The 22,456-nt window shown below is 36.8% G+C and overlaps 1 protein-coding gene across 1 annotated transcript in view; it reads right to left on the reverse strand.

Annotated features, from left to right (window-relative positions):
• Positions 1-10,283: 10,283 nt before the first annotated feature.
• Positions 10,284-22,456, reverse strand: part of ZFYVE16 (zinc finger FYVE-type containing 16) — a 51,521-nt gene continuing 39,348 nt past the window's right edge. Inside the window, 4 exon segments of the mRNA XM_038532458.1 lie at positions 10,284-11,985; positions 13,951-14,118; positions 15,606-15,711; positions 16,839-17,001. Of these exon segments, the coding sequence (XP_038388386.1) occupies positions 11,824-11,985; positions 13,951-14,118; positions 15,606-15,711; positions 16,839-17,001 (599 nt within the window). The 3' untranslated portion in view covers positions 10,284-11,823.

Genomic DNA, 22,456 nt, shown 5'->3' on the forward strand with positions numbered 1-22,456 from the left:
GTTGGGCATCTGCCTTTGGCCCAGGGTGTGACCCCGGGGTCCCAGGATCAAATCTTGCCTTGGGCTCCCTGCATGGAGCCTGCTTCTCCCTCTGCCTGTGTCTCTGCCTCTCTCTTTCTGGGTCTCTCATAACTATTTTTTTAAGATTTTTAAAAAATTAATTCATAGAGACACACAGAGAGAGAGAGAGAGAGAGAGAGGCAGAGACACAGGCAGAGGGAGAAGCAGGCTCCATGCAGGGAGCTGGACGTGGGACTCCATCCCGGGTCTCCAGGATCATGCCCTGGGCTGCAGGCGGCGCTAAACCGCTGCACCACTGGGGCTACCCCTAAATAAATCTTTTAAAAAATTAAAAAATAAAGTGTCCAAATCAGTGTATTCATAGAATTGTGAAACCACACCACAGTCAACCGAAGAACATTTTAATCACCCCAGAGCAGTTACTTTCCAGTTCTTGCCCAACCCTATGCAAGCACAAGTCTACTTTCTGTATCTGTGGATTTGCCTATGCTGGACACGTCACATAAATGGAATCGTACGATGTTATAGTCTTTTGTGACTGACGTCCTTCCCTAGCATATGTTTGCAAGCTCCCTCAGTACAGCATCAGTACTTCTTCTTTATGATCAAGTAAAATCCCATTGTTTGTATATACTGCATTTTACTTGTCGGTTCATCAGTAAATAGACATTTGCATTGCTTCTGCTTTCTGGCTACTAATAACTAATACTGATTATCAGCATTCATGTATAGATTTTTTTTTTAAGATTCTTTTTATTTATTTGACAGAGAGAACCAGTGAGAGAGCACAAGCAGTGGTAGCAGCAGAGGGAGAGGGAGAGCAGGCTCCCTGCTGAGCACGGAGCCCAACACTAGGCTGGGCCCCTGGACTGTGGGATCATCCTGAGCCCAAAGCAGACACTCAACGGCTGGAGCCACCCAGGCATCTCCCACCCCACCTACAGATTCTGAATGGAGGTATATAGAAGGTATTTCTCTGATAGAATTGCTGGTTCATAATGAACTTTATGTTTAACTTTTTGAGAAACTACCAACAGGTTTTAAAAGCAGCTACTCCCATTTTACACTCTTTCCAGCAAGGTATGAGAGTTCCAATTTCTCTATGTCCTCACGAATACTTGTTATTATCTGTTGATTTTCTTTTTTGATCATAGCCATCCACGTGAATGAAGTAGAATCTCATTCTAGTCTTGATGGGCATTTCTCTAGTGATTAATAATGTTGAGCATATCTTCAAGTGCTTATTGAGTATATATTTTCTTTGGAGAAAAAAAAGTCTTTAAGATTTTATTTATTTATTCATGAGACACAGAGAGAGAGAGAGAGAGGCAGAAACATAGGCAGAGGGAGAAGCAGGCTCCCCACAGGAAGCCCGATGCGGGACTCAATAGGGGGACCTTGGTCATGCCCTGAGCCAAAGGCAGAGGGTCAACCACTGAGCCACCCAGGCATCCCTCTTTGGAGAAATGTTTATTCAAATCATTTGCTCATTTTTTCAAGATTTTATTTGTTTGTTTGTTTATTTATTTATTTATTTATTTATTTATGCAAGCTGGAGGAGGAGCCAGAGGGAGAAGGAGAGAGAGACCATTCCATGCTGACTGTTAATTGACTTATATTATTGGTGAAGCTTTGGGTCAACAGGCTATGAGGAGCCTGTTTAGGTTTGGGGGCATCAAAAGTTATACACAGATTTTCAACTGTGTGGGAGGTGGGGGGGTCACTGCCCCTTACCGTCCATGTCTCCACATTGTTCAGGGTCAACCATATGTGTAACTTTTTTTACACACACACACACACACACACACACAAACACAAACATACACACATCAGTGCTGACTGGAAAAGAACTAAATTTTAAGGCCAGCTGCACTCTTCTCAAGAGTGAATTATATATACTGAATCAAAGGTCATGCTTCTACAAATGGCCTTACTTTATTCTACTCCTCTAGTAAGTATAAAGTCACCACTTTAACCCATATTGTGTTAGAACAAACAATACACTCTTTATTCCTATTTATATATATCATCAGAAGTATCTCCAAACTCTCAGCTCAATGCCCAATTTTCACATTTTAATCCCATAAGGCTCTGTATATCTGCTAGTCTTTCCTCAGTGCACCATATACCCTTCACATATGAAACCTTTCCTTTGTGCCAAAAAAAAAGTAATTAGATACATATTTGGTATAAAAATATATTTTCTCAGGATGCCTGGATGGCTCAGCTGTTGGGCACCTGCCTTCCGCCCAGGGCGTGATCCCAGAGTCCCAGGATCGAGTCCCACATCCGGCTCCCCGCATGGAGCCTGCTTCTCCCTCTGCCTTTGTCTCTGCCTCTCTCTCTGTGTCTCTCATGAATAAATAAATAAAATCTTTAAAAATAATAATAATAAATATATTTTTCCCCCACTCAAAAGTAGAGAAAATAGTATGATAAAGCTCCATGTACCCATCCTACAACCTCAGATTCAACAATTTTCAAGATTTTCTACCTTTGCTTCACCTACCCTTTGTTCTTTGTTGGAGTATCTTCAACCAAATTTCAGACACAGGAAGAGGGAGATGCAGAGATGCAGGATCCCAGTAAGGAGCCTGATATAGGACTCGATCCCAGGATCCCGGGATCACACCTTGAACCAAAGACAGATGCTCAACCACTGAGCCACCCAGGCTTCCCAAGATCTTTTCTTTATGTTTAGTTTTATCTGTGGTTATAATGTGCCTGGGTATGTTTTCGTTTTTAACTTTTTAGCAACTTGATGTGCCAGTAGAAGTACTGTAAATTTTATGTAAATATATGTAAATTTATGACTTTCACCAAATTTTGGAAGTTTTCAGCTATTATTATTTTTTTAAGATTTTATTTATTTAGTCATGAGAGACACACACAGAAAGAGGCAGAGACACAGGTAGAGGGAGAAGCAGGCTCCCTGCAGGAAGCCAGATGTGGGACTCGATCCCCGGGATCACGCCCTGAGTCAAAGGCAGACGTTTAACGCTGAGCCAGCCAGGGGGCCCACAGCTATTATTTCTTCAAATGTTTTTTCTTCCAATCTTTCTCTTCTTTTGCAACTTCTGTAATATGAATATTAGATCTTTTGATGTTTTCCCATACATCTTCAAAGCTTTTCTTTTCTTTTTTCTCTATATTATTCAGGCTGGATAATTTCTACTGGTGTATCTTTAAATTTGCTGACTCTCCCCTTGGTTGTCACCATCCTATTTATACCCTCCAGTAGGGACGCCTGGGTGGCTCAGCAGTTGAGTGTCTGCCTTTGGCTCAGGGCCTGAGCTCACAGTCTTGGGATCAAGCCCCACATGGGGCTCTTTGCATGAAGCCTGCTTCTGCCTGTGTCTTTGCTTCTCTCTCTGTCTGTCATGAATAAATAAAATCTTTTAAAAAAAGGCCCTCTAGTAAATTTTTTGATTTGTATTTTTCACTTATAAAATTTCGATTTGGTTCTTTTTATAGCTTCTATTTTTTTGGTAAAGACTTCTTCCTTTCATTTCAATAGTATTTACCCTTGCTTTATGGAGCATAATTAAAGTAATATGTTAAGTCTTTTTCTCACAATTCTGAAATTCAAGTAACTCCAGAACTGACTTTTGTTCATTGTCTTTTCCCTTGAGGGTTGTGTAGATTTCCTTTTTGTTTTACATGTTGAGTAATTTTGGATTATTTCCTAGATATTTTAAATATTATGAAACTGTCAGTCCTGTTTAAGTCTTTAGAGAAATGCTTTTGGTTTTTTTGGTTTTAGCTTGCAGTCCATCCAGTTAGTTCAGACCACATACCTTGGACAGCTTTACGTAGCTCGTGGTTCCAAGGACAATTTAGTTTTCAGCATCATTACAGTGCAGTTCTAATCTGCCCTGATTGTGCACCACCCAGTGGCCAGTCTGAAACCTGCATACAGGCATACATCATTTTATTGCATTTTCACAGAAACTGTGCTTTTCACAAATTGAAGGTTTGTGGCAACCCCAGGTCAAACAAGTCTATCAGGGCCATCTTTCAAACAACATTTGCTCACTTAGTTTGCTCACAATGCTTTACTGAATATTTTAAGCTCACTGTTGAGAACTGCTCAGAAAAAAAAGATTCCTTTCAAAATAGGGCAGCTCACTGATAATGCACCTGGTCACTCAAGAGCTCTGATGGAAATGTACAGTGAAATTAATGTTGTTTTTGTGCCTGCTAACACTATCCATTTGGTCAAGGAGTCATTTCAATTTTCAAATCTTATTTATAGCTGCATAGATAGTGATTCCTGTGATGGATTTGGGCAGTCAACTGAAAAGCTTCTGCAAAGGATTCTCCAGTGTAGATGCCATTATGAACATTTGTGACTCATGGGAGCAGGTTAAAATATCAATATCAACAAGTTTGGAATAAGTTAATTCCAACCTTCATGGATGACTTGGAGGGGTTCAAGACTTCAGTGAAGGAAGTAACTGCAGATATGGTGGAAACAGCAAGAGAACTAGAAGTTGAGCCTGAAGATGTGACTGAATTATTACCATCTCATGATAAAACTTGAATGAATGAGAAGTTGTTTCTTCTTTTTTTTAATTATTTATGATAGTCACACAGAGAGAGAGAGAGAGGCAGAGACATAGACAGAGGGAGAAGCAGGCTCCATGCACCGGGAGGCCGACGTGGGATTCGATCCCGTGTCTCCAGGATCATGCCCTGGGCCAAAGGCAGGCGCCAAACCGCTGCGCCACCCAGGGATCCCGAGAAGTTGTTTCTTATGGATGAACAAAGAAAGAGGTTTTTTTTTTTTTTTAAGATTTTATTTATTTATTTATTCATGAGAGGCAGAGAGACACAGGCAGAGGGAGAAGCAGGCTCCATGCAGGGAGCCCGATGTGGGACTCAATCCCAGGACTCCAGGATCACTCCCTGAGCCAAAGGCAGATGCCTAACCGCTGAGCCACCTAGGCATCCCAAGAAAGTGGTTTCTTGAAATAGAATCTACTCCTGGTGGAGATGCTGTGAAGATTATTGAAATGACACCAAAGATTTAGAATGTCACATTAACTTGGATGACAAAGTAGTGGATTTGAGCATATAAACTCCCATTTTGAAAGTTTTGTGGGTAAGGACGCCTGGGTGGCTCAGTGGTTGAGCATCTGCCTTTGGCTCAGGGCGTGATCCTGGAGTCCTGGGATCAAGTCCCGCATCGGGCTCTCTGCGAGGATCCTGCTTCTCCCTCTGCCTGTGTCTCTAGCTTTCTCTCTCTGCATCTCTCATGAATAAATAAATAAAATCTATATAAAAAAAGTTTTGTGGGTAAAATGCTATCAAACAGTATCACACACTATAGGGAAATTGATTGTGAAAGGAAAGAGTCAATCAGTGCAGCAAACTTCTTTGTGGTCTTAAGAAATTGCCACAGCCACCCCAACCGTTAGCAACCACCATTCCAATCAGTCAGTAGCCATCAACATTCAGACAAGGCAAGAAAAAAAAATTCAGACAAGACCCTCTACCAGCAAAAAGACTATATATGATGTATTGAAAGTTCAGGTGATCATTAGCATTTTTCACCAATATTTTAAAATTAAGGTATGTACTATTTTTTGACATAATGCTATTGCACACTTAATGGACTATATAATACTGTATAAATCTAACTTTTATATGCACTGGGAAGCCAAAAAATTCAGAATTTGACTTGCCTTATTGGAATACTCACTTTATTGCAGTGGTCCGTAATGGAATACACAGTATCTCTGAGTTATGCCTGTAGTGACCTACAGTGTAGTTCAGTGTTCAAAACATTTGCTCAGCTGCTTCTGGTCAGTTTCACACAAGCACACCTTGGGGTGTGCATTTATACCTCCAAATTTATACACAATTTATACACAAATTTGGAGTTTCACTTTCTTTAGTTTCTTCCTATGATCTTCCTCCTTGGTCTTCTGATAGAAAGTTAGGGCTTTAAGCCTCCCTTCAACCATTCCCAGTGTTCCACCCTGCAGTGTCTGATTCTCTGCTCCTACTGCATCAGTAAGTGGAAGAGTGATGCTGTTTTGTTGTCTCTAGTTTGGTGTATGGCAAGGTTCCACCTCACAGGGTTTGCACATAGTAAGGAAGGGGTGCTGCTTTTCTGCAGCTCTCCTGGAGCAAGGCAGATAAATTCAAAAGGTTGATCTCAGGGCCCCCACCCCCCCTTCCTGTTTGACTAGGACTCTGCCAACGGGCTGTTCCTGTTTTCCTGTTATGTGTCTATAGTCATTCCTTTTAATTTTCTTATTGGCATCTGTCTAGCTTCTTAAGTCTATGGAGTAATGTCTTTCATTGGCTTTGAAATGTTTATATTTACAAATATTTGTTGTGCCCTAGTCTCCTCTCCTTCTGCAGCTAATTAAGTGTATGTTAGGACTTCCTCACTCTCTGCTCTATAGGTCAGTTTTTTTCCATCTTTCCTTCTTTTTGTTTTTCCAGGCTGCACTCTGGATAATTTCTCCTGATTTAATCCCTGCTTATAAATTATCTTCAATGGCTGTATTCTGCCAGTAATCTATTTAGAGCTTTACAGTTCAGTAAAGTTCAGTGTTTATATATTCTTGTTACAGGTGTATTCACTACTTTCCCAAATTAGCTCCATTACTTTTTATGGTTTCTCATTCCCTACAGGTACCGCACACTTGACTATTTCTTGAAACAAAGCAAAAATCTAATACCTGTCTAAAGGAGCTTTTCCTTATTTCTACTAAATCTTGTCTCTGGAGCAATTTCTTTCTTTTCTTTTTTTTTAGATTTTATTTATTCATGAGAGACACACAGAGAGAGGCAGAGCAGAGGGAGAAACAGGCTCCATGCAGAGAGCCCAATGTGGGACTTGATCCCGGGACTCCAGGATCACTCCCTGAACTGAAGGCAGACGCTTAACCACTGAGCCACCCAGGCGTCCCTGGAGCAACTTCCTTATGTGACTACTTATTTATATTTTAACTCTGTGTTGGTAAATGTTATATTTGAAAAGTGATTTGTTTGTGGCCTGCAATGAACTCTTTCTAGAGAGGATTTTTTTTTTTCCTCCTAGCACCTAGAGGAATCACCAATGTGGAACCACCTTAAAGCAAGTTAAATGCTTAAGATTCTTTAGGTGATATAGGCAATTCTCAATTTGGCTACAGTTTTATATTTCTGGTTCATCCTCATCCAGAGGCTAAAAACCTTTGGCAGAGTGAGGATATGTGTATCTCAGCCTATTGTGGGGGAGTTCCCATTACGTTCATGATTCTGATTAGATTTACAACGTTATGTGTGCTGTGAACTTTGGTCTGTTTCCCTCACCCCATAAGGTTGTCTCAGTAGGACCCCACGTCCCCTTCCCTTTTTCTTTCCTTTTGGACTGAACATTCCTTACAGTCTTGATATGCTTTAAGATGATTTTTATATTTTAATCACCTTCAGTTTTCAGCAGGAGCATGGATCTAAGTATCCTGGTGTGCAATTACCAGAAACAAGAAGTTTCCCAGAGCTGCATGTTTGTTCCTATTTGAGCAAACCCTACTCTTTTTATTGGTATTCTCTGCACTTAGCACATGCTACTTGTGGCATGTAATACACACATGTTGATAGAAAATGTTTAATTCTGTTAGCAATTACTCAGTTTTAGCAATTTTTATGTATAACTGCTCAAAAATAGAAGTACCTTAGTTATCTCATATTATTTGCTGCATGTAATAAATCACCAGAAAATTTAGCATCTTAAAACATTTATTATCTTACACAGATTTTGAGATTTGGGAATCTGAGAATGGTTTAGTTTGGTGGTTCTTATGAGGTTGCAAACTTTTGACAGCGCTGCAATTTGAAGGCTTGACTGACGTTGGAGAATCCACTTCCATTCATATGGCTGTTGGCTTCAGTTCCTTGCCAAGTTGGCTTCTTCATGGGGCTGAGCATACCTGGCAGCTAGCTTCCCTAAGAATGAGTTGATCTAATAGGGAGTAAGGGTCAGAGGGAAGAGGAAAGGATAAGAAGGGACAAAAAGAAAGTGGGGAGAAATGTACCAAAGATGGAAGTGATAGTTTTTTACAACATAATCTTAGAAATGACATCCCAACCCTTCTGCCATATTTTATTGATCACAAAGACCAATAATGTCTTGTGGGAAGGGACTACACAAGGGTATGAATACCAGGAGGCAGAGATCACGAGGGGGTTATCTTGGAGGCTGGTAAGCACTGTATTTTACCAAAAGAAAAAAAAAAAGAAAGAAAAGAAAAAGAAAACCTTTATTATACTCAGAGGTTCATAACAAAGCATTGAGTTAAACCCAGTTCTTCAGTTGTATAAAGCCTAAAAATATGGTTGTAATTTTATCGATGCAGATGTGCAAAATATTTCCCAAAAGGTGTTAAATATTAAATTGTTCCAAGATATATCCAAAAGAAAGAAAGAATATAAAGATCTCAAATTACTAAAAATCTGATGTGGAAAAAAAATCTCAGTTAAGTGGTAAAAGATAAATTTAGATGGCAAGGCTTAGTGTCTGGTAGGAAAAAAAATAAAGGTTTTAAACATAGATAAATAAAAAATAAACTTGCACACATTTTAGTAATAAAAAATTTATGAGAAAAATAGTCTTCCTATTTGAAACATACGGTCTAATTCCTGTAACAGAATTTTTCTTGCCTCTGTGCAATTAATATGCTTTTATCAATCATGAGTAAAAGTGGTCTGAGAAGGAATGAAACCTTTAAGATTCTAGGTATGAACCTCATAACTCAAAGTAATTGAGGAAGTGAATGTGCTCTTCAATGTAAACACCATGCTACATTTTTTTTTTTCCATGCTACATTTTGTATAAAAAATGAGAAGAGGAAAAAAATCTATTTGTATTTGCTGCTACTACACCTAAACTGTGGGAAGACATAAGAAACTAATAAAAATGATTAGCTGGTTGAGATTGGAGGGTAGGAAGAACAAGGCAGACACATATAAGGTGGAAGTTAAAATGTATATTGATTTTTAAAATATTTTTTATATTTTTCTGATTTCTGAATCATACATATATATGTGTGTGTATATATATATATATATATATATATATATATATATATCTCCTATATAAAACATTTTTTAATCACAAAGAAATTAAAACCTAAGATGGATTTGTAGGTTTCTGGTTTATTTCAGGATATTATCTATTAAAATGTGAGTCAAGTTATCAAAGTTATGCTTGTGACTAAAAAAAGAAAAGTCTATTCTTTACTTATAAAACAGTATCTGAATCTAAGCTGTTATAAAATTAGACAGTTGAGACACCATAGTCAGGTTATTGCTTTTATGATTAAATCATAGGTTAAGATATTCATATAACACAGAAAACTCTTTAAATTGTCTTAAAAGGGAAAGTTCGATCTTTTTATATATTACCTACTTTTCGGGTTTTTATCTCTTACCTAGCCAAGTTTAATGACCACTATCTAACAAGTTCTCCTTATTGTCTCCAGGAGGCTATCCTTCTGGGTTGCTTTCCAACCATGTAGTCAAGATTCGTATCTCCATTACAGCAGTTACTTTTACTTTGTTAATTATCTGCATCATATATTCAGCTCCTAAGGGAAAGAACTATCTTAATCATCTTTCAACCAGAGAAGCCTAACAAAGTGCTCTGCACATAACTAGTATATAGACAAAGTTTGTTGTGTGGCTGCATAGAACAAGTGGGCTAGATTTCACTTCATATTTCAAAATTCAGAGAAAGAGACCAGTATTAAAAAGCCTAAGACCAAAAACAGATCATTGTGGACTGAATACAAAGAGCCATTCTATTTCTTCACCTTTATAAAAATTAAAGTTTCAAAGTAAGTACCAATGTGAAGAATATGACCAAATAAGTTAACTACATTCAGAAACGTACTATATATCTACAAATAATACTTTAAAATGTGCCTCCAAAGGCACATTTTCCAATTTTCATTAAATGTAGAGGCTTTATGAAAACAAATCTAAAGCTATCCTATCATGGGAAGAGCTCTCCACCATTTTGTTATTTTTAAGTAATTTCAGGAGCACCTGGCTGGCTCAGTAGAAGAGCATGTGACTCTTGATCTTAGGGTGGCGGGTGGTGTAGAGATTACTAAAAATAAAAAATAAATAAATAAAATAATTTCAGTATATATAGACTGTGCAACTACTTATACTGCAAAATAAACACACTATATAAAGAAAACATAAACTGAGTTTGATATGCAATTGTTTTTATCTTACACCATAGCAATAAATTTCACAGGTTACTTTGTGTTGCCATTTTATTTAATAGCTGCAACATTTTACATTGTTTATGAAGTAACTACTTCCAGAAGACTGATAATCTCCTTCATAGGGTATCTTTGGTTAGTACTACAGTGATTCAGTACGAACCATATGACCAGTGGAGCAAAATTCTCAGTCTCTCCTAGCCTGAGACCTCATATCCTGAGTTATAACCCTGACTTGGTCATCAAATTGAGATGCTTCATAAGTATTTTTCTTATGTCAGGGCTATGTAGTGTAGTTTCTTTTTCTTGAGATATATAATGAGTGTTTTTGATACAAAAACATATTGCCATATAAGAATAAAAAAACATCAAAATAATGATTATATTTTATATAATGTAAATGACAGGACTAACTAAAATATCCCCTTTACTTTTTTTTTTTTTAACACAATGTACTTAAAACTTTGCTGTTTGAAGAGGAAAGTTCTGTAACAGTTTCAAATACATAGAATTTAACTTATGTTAATATCCTGTTATAAAAAATAACTATCATATAAAGAATTTAAAATATGCAAAAATAATTAGTTCATTAAAATGTATATTTAATACATTAGTGTCAATGAAAATATGCAGACTTGCCAAGAAAGTTCTTAAGTAAAGAAGTTTAAAAAAAAAAAAACAACCTGTTTCAGGCTTAATTTATTGCTACATAAGTCTTCATCAAGGGTCATATGGCCTGTTGTCAATCACTCTTAAAAGTGATAAATAAAGTAGGGTATATTTTCGAAGGAAAGAGGAAAAATAATGCACTGCAATACAAAAATATTACCTATTTATAAATTATTAAAGACTTATAAAACACATACTGAATCATGTTTTGCTATAAAAACAATGTACTTAAATATAGAAGCACAAAATTCTGAAGCACCCACAATTATTTTAAGAATACCCATTTAATCAAGAAAAAAAACCATATATATATATAATTTGAGAAGAAAAGAAGGCAAAATTCTGATTTTAATCCAAATAATCAGAGTTTATCTAATCATGGAGGTAGATCTCCACTCCAATTATTACAAATAAATTATCTGTCTTACTCAAAGAATTATCATATAAGACTAAGATCTGAAAATCGTGTCACTGAAATTCATTTTTAACAGACTTTAGTAACCAGCAATGTAACTGGCATATATAACAGCTATTTCCCTCATAAGGTTATATCTGAAAAAAGCCTTCATTAAAATCATTCTTGGTATAACGAGGTATACATAAGTGCAGATACTTTGGCTTTGCATTTAAATGACACAGTAAATGCTACAAATTTATTTAAGACAAAAGAAATCTTTGCCTTTTTAGTACTTGCAGTAAGTCAAAGCTTCAAAAACTGGGGATCTCTTAAGTTTTTAGAGAATTAAATATTGTGCTAATGATTTAAAAAGATAATTTCCTGCCTAAAAAGCAAAACTTACGTGTTTCAAACAGCAAACATTTACTTTTAGTGTTTGTGGCATTTCAGCTTTAGTGAATGTAGTTTTAACAAATTAGTTTGCAATATATAATGACTCATCTTTCACTAAAAAAGATTTTCTATAATGAAAAATACTAATTCTATTTCTAATGGTAAACTAGTAGAGTCGGAGGTCCCACCATGGATCACAGGGATTAGAGCACTATCAAGATCATTTAAATAATGCTGAGGAAGAAGCTGGCCTTCAGATCCTGCCTGAAATTCAACCTGGAAAAAAAAAAAATCTTGGTAAGTCAACCCTAGAAAGTAAGAAATCTTGTTTAGCTCAGCACATGAATATGAACTATTTAAAAATGTCACTTAGTTTAAGGATGTTAAGGAAATACTTCATATTCACTCAAAAAATGTTTTACGTTCCCCTATACTTCTTTTATCTTCTATATAAATTTTAATTATATCTCCAACAGATATCATAAAATTGTTTAAATGCCACTATTTCATACTTTAGGTTTCTTCTCAATGCATACATAAACAATCTAGAAAACCAAGGTTTTATTGTTATTTTTTTAAAGATTTTATTTATTATTTATTTATTCATGAGAGACACACAGAGAGAGGCAGAGGCACAGGCAGACGGAGAAGCAGGCTCCATGCAGGGAGCCTGATGCGGGACCCGATCCTGGGTCTCTAGAATCACACCCTGGGCCGAAGGCAGGCACTAAACCGCTGAGCCACCCAAGGATCCCTGTTCTCTTTTTTAAAAAGATTTTATTTATTCATGAGAGACACACAGAGAGAGAGGTAGAGACATAGGCTGAGGAAGAAGCAGGCTCCATGCAGGGAGCCTGATGCGGAACTCGATCCCAGAACCCTGGGATTAAGTATTTCTTGTTCTAATATTTGTATTTCACACCATCCATGTCACAGGGCTCCTAAAACCCTTATACATTCGTAAGTGATAAGAGCACTAGCAGTATCTGTTGTTCTAATGAGGTGACTGAGTGGGCTCCTGGATGGGGACTGGTCACCAGAAAGACCAAGCTATGATTAGAAACTAGATTTTTTAACCCTTACCCCTTACCTTCCAGAGAGAGAAGAGAGGGGTTAAAAAATTGAGTTAAATCATGCCTACATGAGGAAGCCTCCATAAAATCCCTATAGTGGGGGGTTTGGAGAGCTTTAGGCCAGCTAATACACCCACACCAGAAGGGTGATACACCCCAACTCCACTGGGACAGAAGTACCTATGCTGGAGAACCTCCCAAGCCTCACCCTATGAGTATATCTTTTCCTGTATATCCTTTAATAAACTGGTTAACATGTGTGTTTCCCTGAGTTCTGCGAGCTGCTCTAGCAAATTAATTAAATCCAAGGAGGGAGTTGTTAGAACTTCTGATTTATAGCTGATTGGTCAGAAGCACAGTCAATAACTTGGGCTTTTAATCAGCATCTGAAGGGGTGTGAGAGTACAGTCTTGTAGGACTGAACCCTTAACGTGTAGGATCTGATGCTATCTGAGTAGATGGTGTCAAAACTGAGTTGAATTCCTAGATATCCTGCTGGTGTCTGAGAACTACCAACCTGTTGACAGGGAGAAAACCCTCTACATATCTGGTGACTACAAGTGTCAGAAATGAAGTATTTTCTATGAGTAGTAAAGGACTCACAGGAAAGAAAGACATAGGGAAGAACTGGTTTTTCCTTACATAGGATGGAAAAGACTAACTTTTTCCTTTTTTAACACTTTTAGACTTTTGTAATTTTAAATCATGTGAATATAGAATAAAGTCAGAATGAAAAAATTAAAAACCTACTTGTCAAGCAGGATTACTACAGTGCAGAGGTCAACAGACTATGGCCTATGGGCCAATGTGACCCACCAGTTAGTTGTTTTAGTAAACAAAGGTTCATTGGAACATAGTGAGCTCATTAGTTTATATACTGTCTATGGCCACCTGTGTACTATAATGGCAGGACTGAATAGTTGTAAAAAACGTCATATAGCCCACAATGCCTAAAATATTTACTATCTGGCCTTTTACAAGAAAGTTTGCTGACCCCTGGTGTGAAGAGTAAAGGAGATAATGTACAGGAAGTGTGTAGCACGTGCTTATGTTCAACAAATTTTAGTTTTCTTCATTCATCCCAAATAAAGGATTAAATAAGAAACTTTTGATTATTTTAATATATGATACATTCATTTCAAAAATACATCACAAAAACACGTCTCACCATATCAGTGTCAATGGAAACTCTGAGGCCAATTTTATTCATCCCATTACTCTTTAGAGTTTTCAGATGAGGGCATAGTGCAGCACTACAAGCCATGGCTATTTCTTTTGCAAACTGATAACGAGTTGCTGAAACAGATAAATCCTGGTCCTTTAGAAAGTAGAATACCTGAAATGTATTTAATTAGGAAACAAGTCATGATTAAGATTAAAAGCAGCTTTAAAAATTGCTACTTTCAATTCAACTTTATTAATAAAATTAATAAAATTCCAAAGTTAGCGCCAAGAAATTCATTAGTTAAAAAAACTATGTGAAAAGAAAAAACAAAACACTATGTGTAAATAGATGTATCTTTTTTAAAAAAGATTTATTTATTTATTCATGAGAAATACAGAGAGACAGAGATATAGGCACGGGGAGAAACAGGCTCCCCGCAGAGAGCCCGATGTGGGACTTGATCCCAAGACTCCGGGATCATGCCCTGAGCCAAAGGCAGACGCTCAACCGCAGAGCCACCCAGGCATCCCTGTAAATATATCTTTTTTTTTTTTTTAAAGATTTTATTTATTTATTCATGAGAGAGAGAGAGAGAGAGAGAGAGAAAGGCAGAGGGAGAAGCAGGCTCCATGCAGGGAGCCTGACGTGGGATTCGATCCCGGAACTCCAGGATCACGCCCTGGGCTGAAGGCTGGCACTAAACAGCTGAGTCACCCAGGGATCCCCCCTGTAAATATATCTTGATCCGTAGGTAGTAAAAGCTTAAAACCAAAGATTATGGAATATGGTATGACTTAGCTATTTTTACCTAAAATTAACCTGTAGCAACAAAAGCTCTGTTAATTCAGTTTAGAAAAGTATACTGAGTCTACCCTATAAGCTCACCTTCCTGTAAGGACATCTTAATGAAATTAAGATCAAACAAAAAAAATAATGTTCTATAATTTCTACATCCTGTATAGTTTCTATCCATATTGTACATAGATAGAATCACAGGGAATATAAAAGAAATTAGTAACACTGATTGCCTGACCCTGGAGGCAGAGTGAGAAGGAGTACGGAGGTAGACTAAGGAGTTGAGAGTCAATAATTTCATATCCTTTTCGTTTAAAAAAAGTTGGGACATGCAAAAATAATTTTCATTTGTGAATGCTGATTATAAACTGGTATCTATACAATAGTTTATTTTGGGGGGTGCTGGGTGGCTCAGTTAAGCATCTGACTCTTGATCTTAGCTCAGGTTTTGATCTTGGGATCATGAGTTCAAGCCCTGCATTAAATAGACTGTGCGTGGAGCCTACTTAAAATAAATAAGTAAATAAATAAATGTAAATTAAAAATAATTTTGTAAAATAAGAGAAAAATGAAAATAACATGGTCAAATAAATATGCTGTATAAAGATGGCAATGCTTCCAAAACTTAACTGTGAACTGGCAGGGAGTACCACCATACAATAGCCTGAAATAATCTTATGGAAATCCAAATCTGGTATAAAGAAGGCAGTGTGGGGTGAAAATATGTGTGTGTTTCCAGATATAATGTAAAAAGTATTAATAAACTGCAATGAGAAATCTCCCAAGTTAAAAAAAAAAACAAAACCCAAAAAAACCCCACATCCAAACACAACACATAAAGAGAAGGAATCTTTCTCAGTCACCTCAGTACACTTTACAGTCTTCTCATCGGTTTCAAAATCTGCTTCCAGTTTTATCTTTTCACTTGGAAATCCTTGTAATGATATCCCATCCACTGAACTAATAACACTATAGAATAAAACATAATACAGTAGTATTATTAGTACCAAAATGCCTTCTATGAAATGAATTATTAGATTTGAACAAATAAGGAGAAAAATACTAAAAATATAAATTTATAGCACTAAGGTAACTCAATTACATACAAAATAATTAAAACTATAGTCCATTCATTTACCAAGATTTCTTCATTGTACAGCAAATAATATCTACTCCTTCTTACGCCCAGTTTAGATCTCAGGTTTAAAATGCTTTAGTTTCCTAACAGAAAAGCTGTTGCATGAATTTAAAAAACTTTATTTTGGAATCCCTCAGCATTAAGCTATTTTTTTTCCTTCTTTAATCCAGACCTTTGAGCCAATCTCCAAAAAAGAAAAAAAATGGTAATTGAAAAAAAGGAGTGGCAGGAATATTCTATAAGACCTCCAATATATGTATTATTAAATTCAGTTGTTATATATATTTTTAAAGATTTTATTTATTCATGAGAGACACAGAGGGAGAGAGGCAGAGACACAGGCAGAGGGAGAAGCAGGCTCCATTTAGAGAGCCCGACGTGGGACTCAATCCTAGGACGCCAGGATCATGCCCTGAGCCAAAGGCAGATGCTTAACCACTGAGCCACCCAGGTGTCCCTCAGTTGTTATATTTAAGTGAACCAATATAATACAGAATAAACAAACATCCAAAGGAATCTTTTACTTACTTCACAAAAATAGATATGAAAAAACAGAAAAAGTATCTTGCCTTCCAAAACCTTGGCATCAAAGTCACACTACTACATAAGCACATTTTATCACTGTCCCCTCCCAAACCAACCACCCTTTAATAGTTTACAGTATCCTGGCCAAGAAAATACACATGAGACTGGTTAGGTACATGTTTGAAAAAATAGACTACGTTCAGTAGCATACAAGCATTTAAATTAATGGTATAATTCTATATTTACTCAGAAAATGCTTAATTTGCTAGCAAGATATTTTTATCCTTCCCCCTCCATCAAATCCATTACATTTTATTTTTTATTATTTTTTAAGATAGATCCCAAGACCCTGGGATCACGACGAACACTTAACCAACTGAACCACCCAGGTGCCCCTCAATTATATTTTAGTAAAAAAAAAAAAAATTCATACCCTTTGTTTCCTTCTTCTTCAGAATCTACCCAGCAGATATCCACATATTCTCTTAGGTCTACAGCATCAACTTTCCCACATGTAATTTTAAAGTCTTTCTGTTCTCGTAGAGCAAGCCGCAAGCCATCCATGGTCTCTGGCGTTATTTGTACCATTAAGCCATCTAAAAATGATTTATGTTTCACATTCCTTTTATTAAATATCAATTTATAGGTCTAATTCATAAAATTTGCTATCAAAGTATTTTCTGTGTAAGATAAAAGTTCTATATCATCTGTTAAATAATCTTAATGATTGTTTTCTACTAGGAAATATGAAAAATATTTCAAAGTTAAGGACTATCCTTTTTTTTAAATAGTTACACAAATAATGGTGATATTTTTCATTACTGACCATAATGAAACTACTGATGAAAAACTGCCCTTTTATAACTGCCTAGCCATAAAACCAGACAAAATGTGTAAGGCAACTGTTTTTAGGTACTGAACAACAGGAAATATACTTTGGTTCCTAGAGAAAAATTCAACAAGTAAGCCTACAAATAACTGCCCAGGCTATTTGCTTTGAGACAATTTCCACATGGTGACCCATTAAACCTACAATGGCCACACTGGGCTGGGAAATCAGAGATAAGCTTGGAGAAGCGGGATCCCTGGGTGGCACAGCGGTTTGGTGCCAGCCTTTGGCCCGGGGCGTGATCCTGGAGACCCGGGATCAAGTCCCACGTCAGGCTCCCGGTGCATGGAGCCTGCTTCTCCCTCTGCCTGTGTCTCTGCCTCTCTGTCTCTCTCTGTGTGACTATCATGAATAAATAAATAAAATCTTAAAAAAAAAAAAAAAAAAAGCTTGGAGAAGCCTGGAATCTGGGGTCAAAACATTGAAAAGGAAGGCACCAGGAGACTGTGAATAAGGGTCCCTTTGAGTCCTTGAACTAGAACTGAGGACATGTTAATAAAGTGAGACTAGATGAGGCCTAATAGGGAACAGCTATTTGGGTTGGGACCAGAACAGAGATACTAGAAATCAAGCAATGATGGAGGATACTGACAGTCTGATGCAACCACAGTAGAGATACCTCATTAACTTGCACTGTGGCAAAGCAAAAACAAAGCCCTTACAAAATCTGTAGGCAAAATGGATTTAGAGAATGAGTCCTGCCAGATTGTAAACACCTTAGGAGTTCCACAGATTCATCTGTTAACAAAGTGAAAAGTACAGAATACATAAAAATGCCTGCTTAAACATAAATAAGCCTTCTTCAAAAAAAGCTAATAGGATCTAAAGTCTCTAAAACATATTAACAATGACAAGTACATAATCAAAAATTATCAGAGAGAACCACAAAATCATGTGAGCCTCTATACAACTGAAAGCAACCATGAGACAGACAGCCAAGACAGTGGGTTAAATACACAGACACTTTAAAACATCTATTCTAAAATTTTTCAAAGACCTAAAGCAAAACATTCAAAAAGTGAAAAGCAAATATGGGCTAAACGAATAAACAGATTTTAAAAATCTTAACAAAAAAAAAAAAAAAAGAAAGAAAGAAAGAAAGAAAGAAAGAAGAAAGAAAGAAAGAAAAAAGAAAAAAGAAACTGAAAAAACCCAAAGGGAAATTCTAGAACTGAAAAGTGTAATTGAAAACTCAATGGAAAGGCTTAATAGTACATTGAAGATGGCAAGAGAAAGACTCAGGGAACATGAAGAAAGGTCAATAACAATTTTCCAAACTAAAAAACCTGGAGAAAAATGATTAAAGAAAAATAAACAGAAAACCAAGGATCCAAGAATTGGTATAAAACAGATATATCTATAAATACAAATACATACATATATACAGACATAAATATATAGATATCTCCCAGGAGAAAAAGATTGGAATATTAAAAAAATTAAAAATGGTAAGAAATTCCCCAAATCTGATGAAAAATATTGATACACATGTCTAAGAAGCTCCATAAATGCCAAGCAGGAGAAATACAAAGAAGACCACATTAAGGCACATCACCGTAGAGCTGGTGAAAACCAAAGAAAAAGAGGATATCTTGAAAACAGACTGGAGAAAAGGGCATATTAACTAAAGGAAAACAAACATAAAAAATTATACTAACTTTATTAGAAATGATGGAGGCCAAAAGATGAGGGGACATCTTTAAGGAAAATAAAAACTTTCAAAGAATTATCTAGCAAAAAAAAAATCCTTCAAAAAATAAGAATGAAATAAGGACAGCTTTGCAGCAGCGCCTGGATAGTTTAGTGGGTTAGGCATCTGCCTTTGGTTCAGGTCATAATCCCAGGGTATTGAGGCTGAGGCCCCCCCCCCCAAAAAAAAATCAGGCACCCTGCTCAGCAGGGAGCCTGCTTCTCCCTCTGCCTGTCACTCTGCCTAATTGTGTACCTGTGTGCATACTCTCTTTCATTTTTTAAAATTTTTTTTTATTTTTTATTTATGATAGTCACTCGGAGAGAGAGAGAGAGAGAGAGAGAGGCGGAGACACAGGCAGAGGGAGAAGCAGACTCCATGCACCAGAAGCCCAACGTGGGATTCGATCCCGGGTCTCCAGGATCGTGCCCTGGGCCAAAGGCAGGCGCCAAACCGCTGCGCCACCCAGGGATCCTGCATACTCTCTTTCAAATAAATAAATCAGTCTTAAAAAAAAAAAAAAGAAAGAAAAAGAAATAAGGACAGTTTCAGATCAATGAAAGCCAGCAAACTTGTATTACAAAAAATATGACTTTTGGTGTCTGCTCCAACATATAAAGAGCCTGGAAGTTGTCACTTCCATCCTCAAAACAAGACAAATGACAAACTGAAAACAAACAATTTTTAGATCAGAGAATTGAGGCCACAGGGCTCTATTGCCCTGAAAAATGGAGCAAAATCAAAACCTACCACAAAAAACAAAAACAAAAACAAAAACAAAAACAAAAAAAACAGTAAAACATTTAAAAAATCCTATGATCATTTCAATAGATGCAGAAAAAGCATTTGACAAAGTACAACTTCCATTCATGATAAAAGCACTCTGTAAAGTAGGTCTAGAGAGAACATACCTCAACATAATAAAGCCCTCACAGCCAACATCATATTCTGTGGTAAAAAACTGAGAGCTGGGGATCCCTGGGTGGCGCAGCGGTTTGGCGCCTGCCTTTGGCCCAGGGCGCGATCCTGGAGACCCGGGATCGAATCCCACGTCAGGCTCCCGGTGCATGGAGCCTGCTTCTCCCTCCTCCTGTGTCTCTGCCTCTTTCTCTCTCTCTATGTCTATCATGAATAAATAAATAAATCTTTAAAAAAAAAACAAAAACAAACAAAACTGAGAGCTTTTCCCCTAAGGTCAGGAACAAGACAAAGATGTCCACTCTCACTTTATTTTATTTTATTTATTTTTTTCACTCTCACTTTTATTCAACAATGTACTAGAAATCCTAGCCACATCAATCAGATAACATAAAATAAAAAGCAGCCAAACTGGTAAGGAAGAAGTATTTGCAGATGATGTGATACATCATTTGCAAATAGATTCTCCCATTCAGGATGTTGGCTTTTAGTTTTGTTTCCTTCACTGGACAGAAACATTTTATTTTGATGCAAACCCAATAGTTTATTTTTACTTTTATTTCTCTTGCCTCAGGAGACATAGCTAGAAAAATGTTGCTATGGCTGATGTCAGAGAAATTACTGCCTATACTCTCTTCAAGGATTTTTAGAGTTTCAGGTCTCCTATTTAGGTCTTTTTTTTTTTTTTTTTAAAGATTCCATTTACTTATTCATGAGAGACACACACAGAGAGAGGCAGAGACACAGGCAGAGGGAGAAGCAGGCTCCCTGCAAGGAGCCTGATGTGGGACTCAAACCCGGGAACACACCCTGAGCCAAAGGCAGGCATTCAACCACTGAGTTACTCAGGCATCCCTCACATTTAGGTCTTTAAGCAATTTTGAGTTTATTTTTATGTATGGTATAATAAAGTGGTCCAGCTTCCCCAACACCATTTATTGAAGAGACTAAAGAACTTATGTAGCTCAACACCCAGCAAACAGATAAGCCAATTAAAAATGGGCAGAAGACATGAACCGACACATCTCCAAGAAGACATCCAGATGGCCAACAGACACATGAGAAGGTGCTCAACAGCAGTAATTATCAGGAAAATTCAAATCAAAACCATAATGAGATATTACCTCACACCTGTCAGAATGGTTAAAATCAACAATGCAAGAAACAAGGTTTGGCAAAGATGTAGAGAAAAAGGAACCCTCATGCACTGTTGGTGAGAATGCAAACTGGTGCAGCCACTGTGGAAAACAGTATGGAGGTTCCTAAAAATATTAAAAACAGACCTACCCTATAATCCAGTAATTGCACTATTGTGTATTTTACCCCCAAAATCCAAAAACACTAATTCAAAGGGATATGTGCACCCCCCCTTTGTTTATAGCAGTATTATTTACAACAGCCAAACTACCGAAGCAGCCCAAGTGTCCATCAAAAGATGAATAAAGAATATGTGCTACGTATATGTGTATGCATACACACACAATGGAGTATTAATCATAAAAAGGAATGAAATTTTGCCATTTGCAACAATGTAGATGGAGCTACAGAGTATAACGCTAAGCAAAATAAGTCAGAGAGAGACAAATACCATATGATTTCACTCACATGTTGAATTTAAGAAACAAAACAAATTGGCAAAGGAAAAGAAAAGATAAACTGAGAAACAGATCTTAACTATAGAGAAGAAACTGATGGTTATTTGAGGAGAGGAGGGAGGGAGGAATGGGTGAAATAGGTGATGGGGATTGAAGAGTTACACTTATGATGAAAAACAAAACAGAAAACATAAAAAAGCTTTAAGATATGTGATAAGAAGTAAGAAAAAATGTAATTGGATACCTCACATCATCATCAGAAGGACAGATATGGCATAGCAAATTGAATCATAAAAACTCACTTATTTTTAGAAAGTATTATTTGACAAAAATGGATCTAGACAAGAGCATTTGCAATCACTGCTTCAACTGGAAAACCTAACCAATAAACTAGAAACATAAAAGCCATAAGGACTACAAAGAAAGAAACAAAATTACCATTATTAAATGATGATATACTGAGCTACACAGAAACTCTAAAAGAATCTATAGGTAAATTATTTTAAATTAAGAGTTCAGCAGTATAGCTGATTATAAAACAAAAATACAGAAATAAAATATGTGTGTGGCTCAGAGATGGGAGGACTTCCTATAAAGCTGTTTGAAATAGTATGGAGAACGACATTAGTGAAAGAGCAGACTAAAGAACCTCCAAAAATACTCTCCTCCAAAATAAGAACAACGAAACTAATTAACAGAAAAAACTTTTTCAGAACTCTGGAAATTAACCAAAGGCTTGCAGCAATCTGTGGAGTATTTATTCAAGAAAAATGGCTGGATCTTCATAAGAACAGCAAACTTTGTGCTTTGTGTTAATTTATTCCCATTCCTTCCTCTCTAGCTTAGTGGGAGCCTCAAGAACCAACAGCCTGCAATCATGGTGAAAATCAATAGCCTGGTAGCCACCAGAAAGGCTAAAAGGAGGTTGGAGCCCTTTCAAAGTCTCATTATCAGAGAAT

Source organism: Canis lupus, chromosome 3 (assembly GCF_011100685.1).
Source record: "Canis lupus familiaris isolate Mischka breed German Shepherd chromosome 3, alternate assembly UU_Cfam_GSD_1.0, whole genome shotgun sequence".
Lineage (NCBI taxonomy): Eukaryota > Metazoa > Chordata > Mammalia > Carnivora > Canidae > Canis > Canis lupus.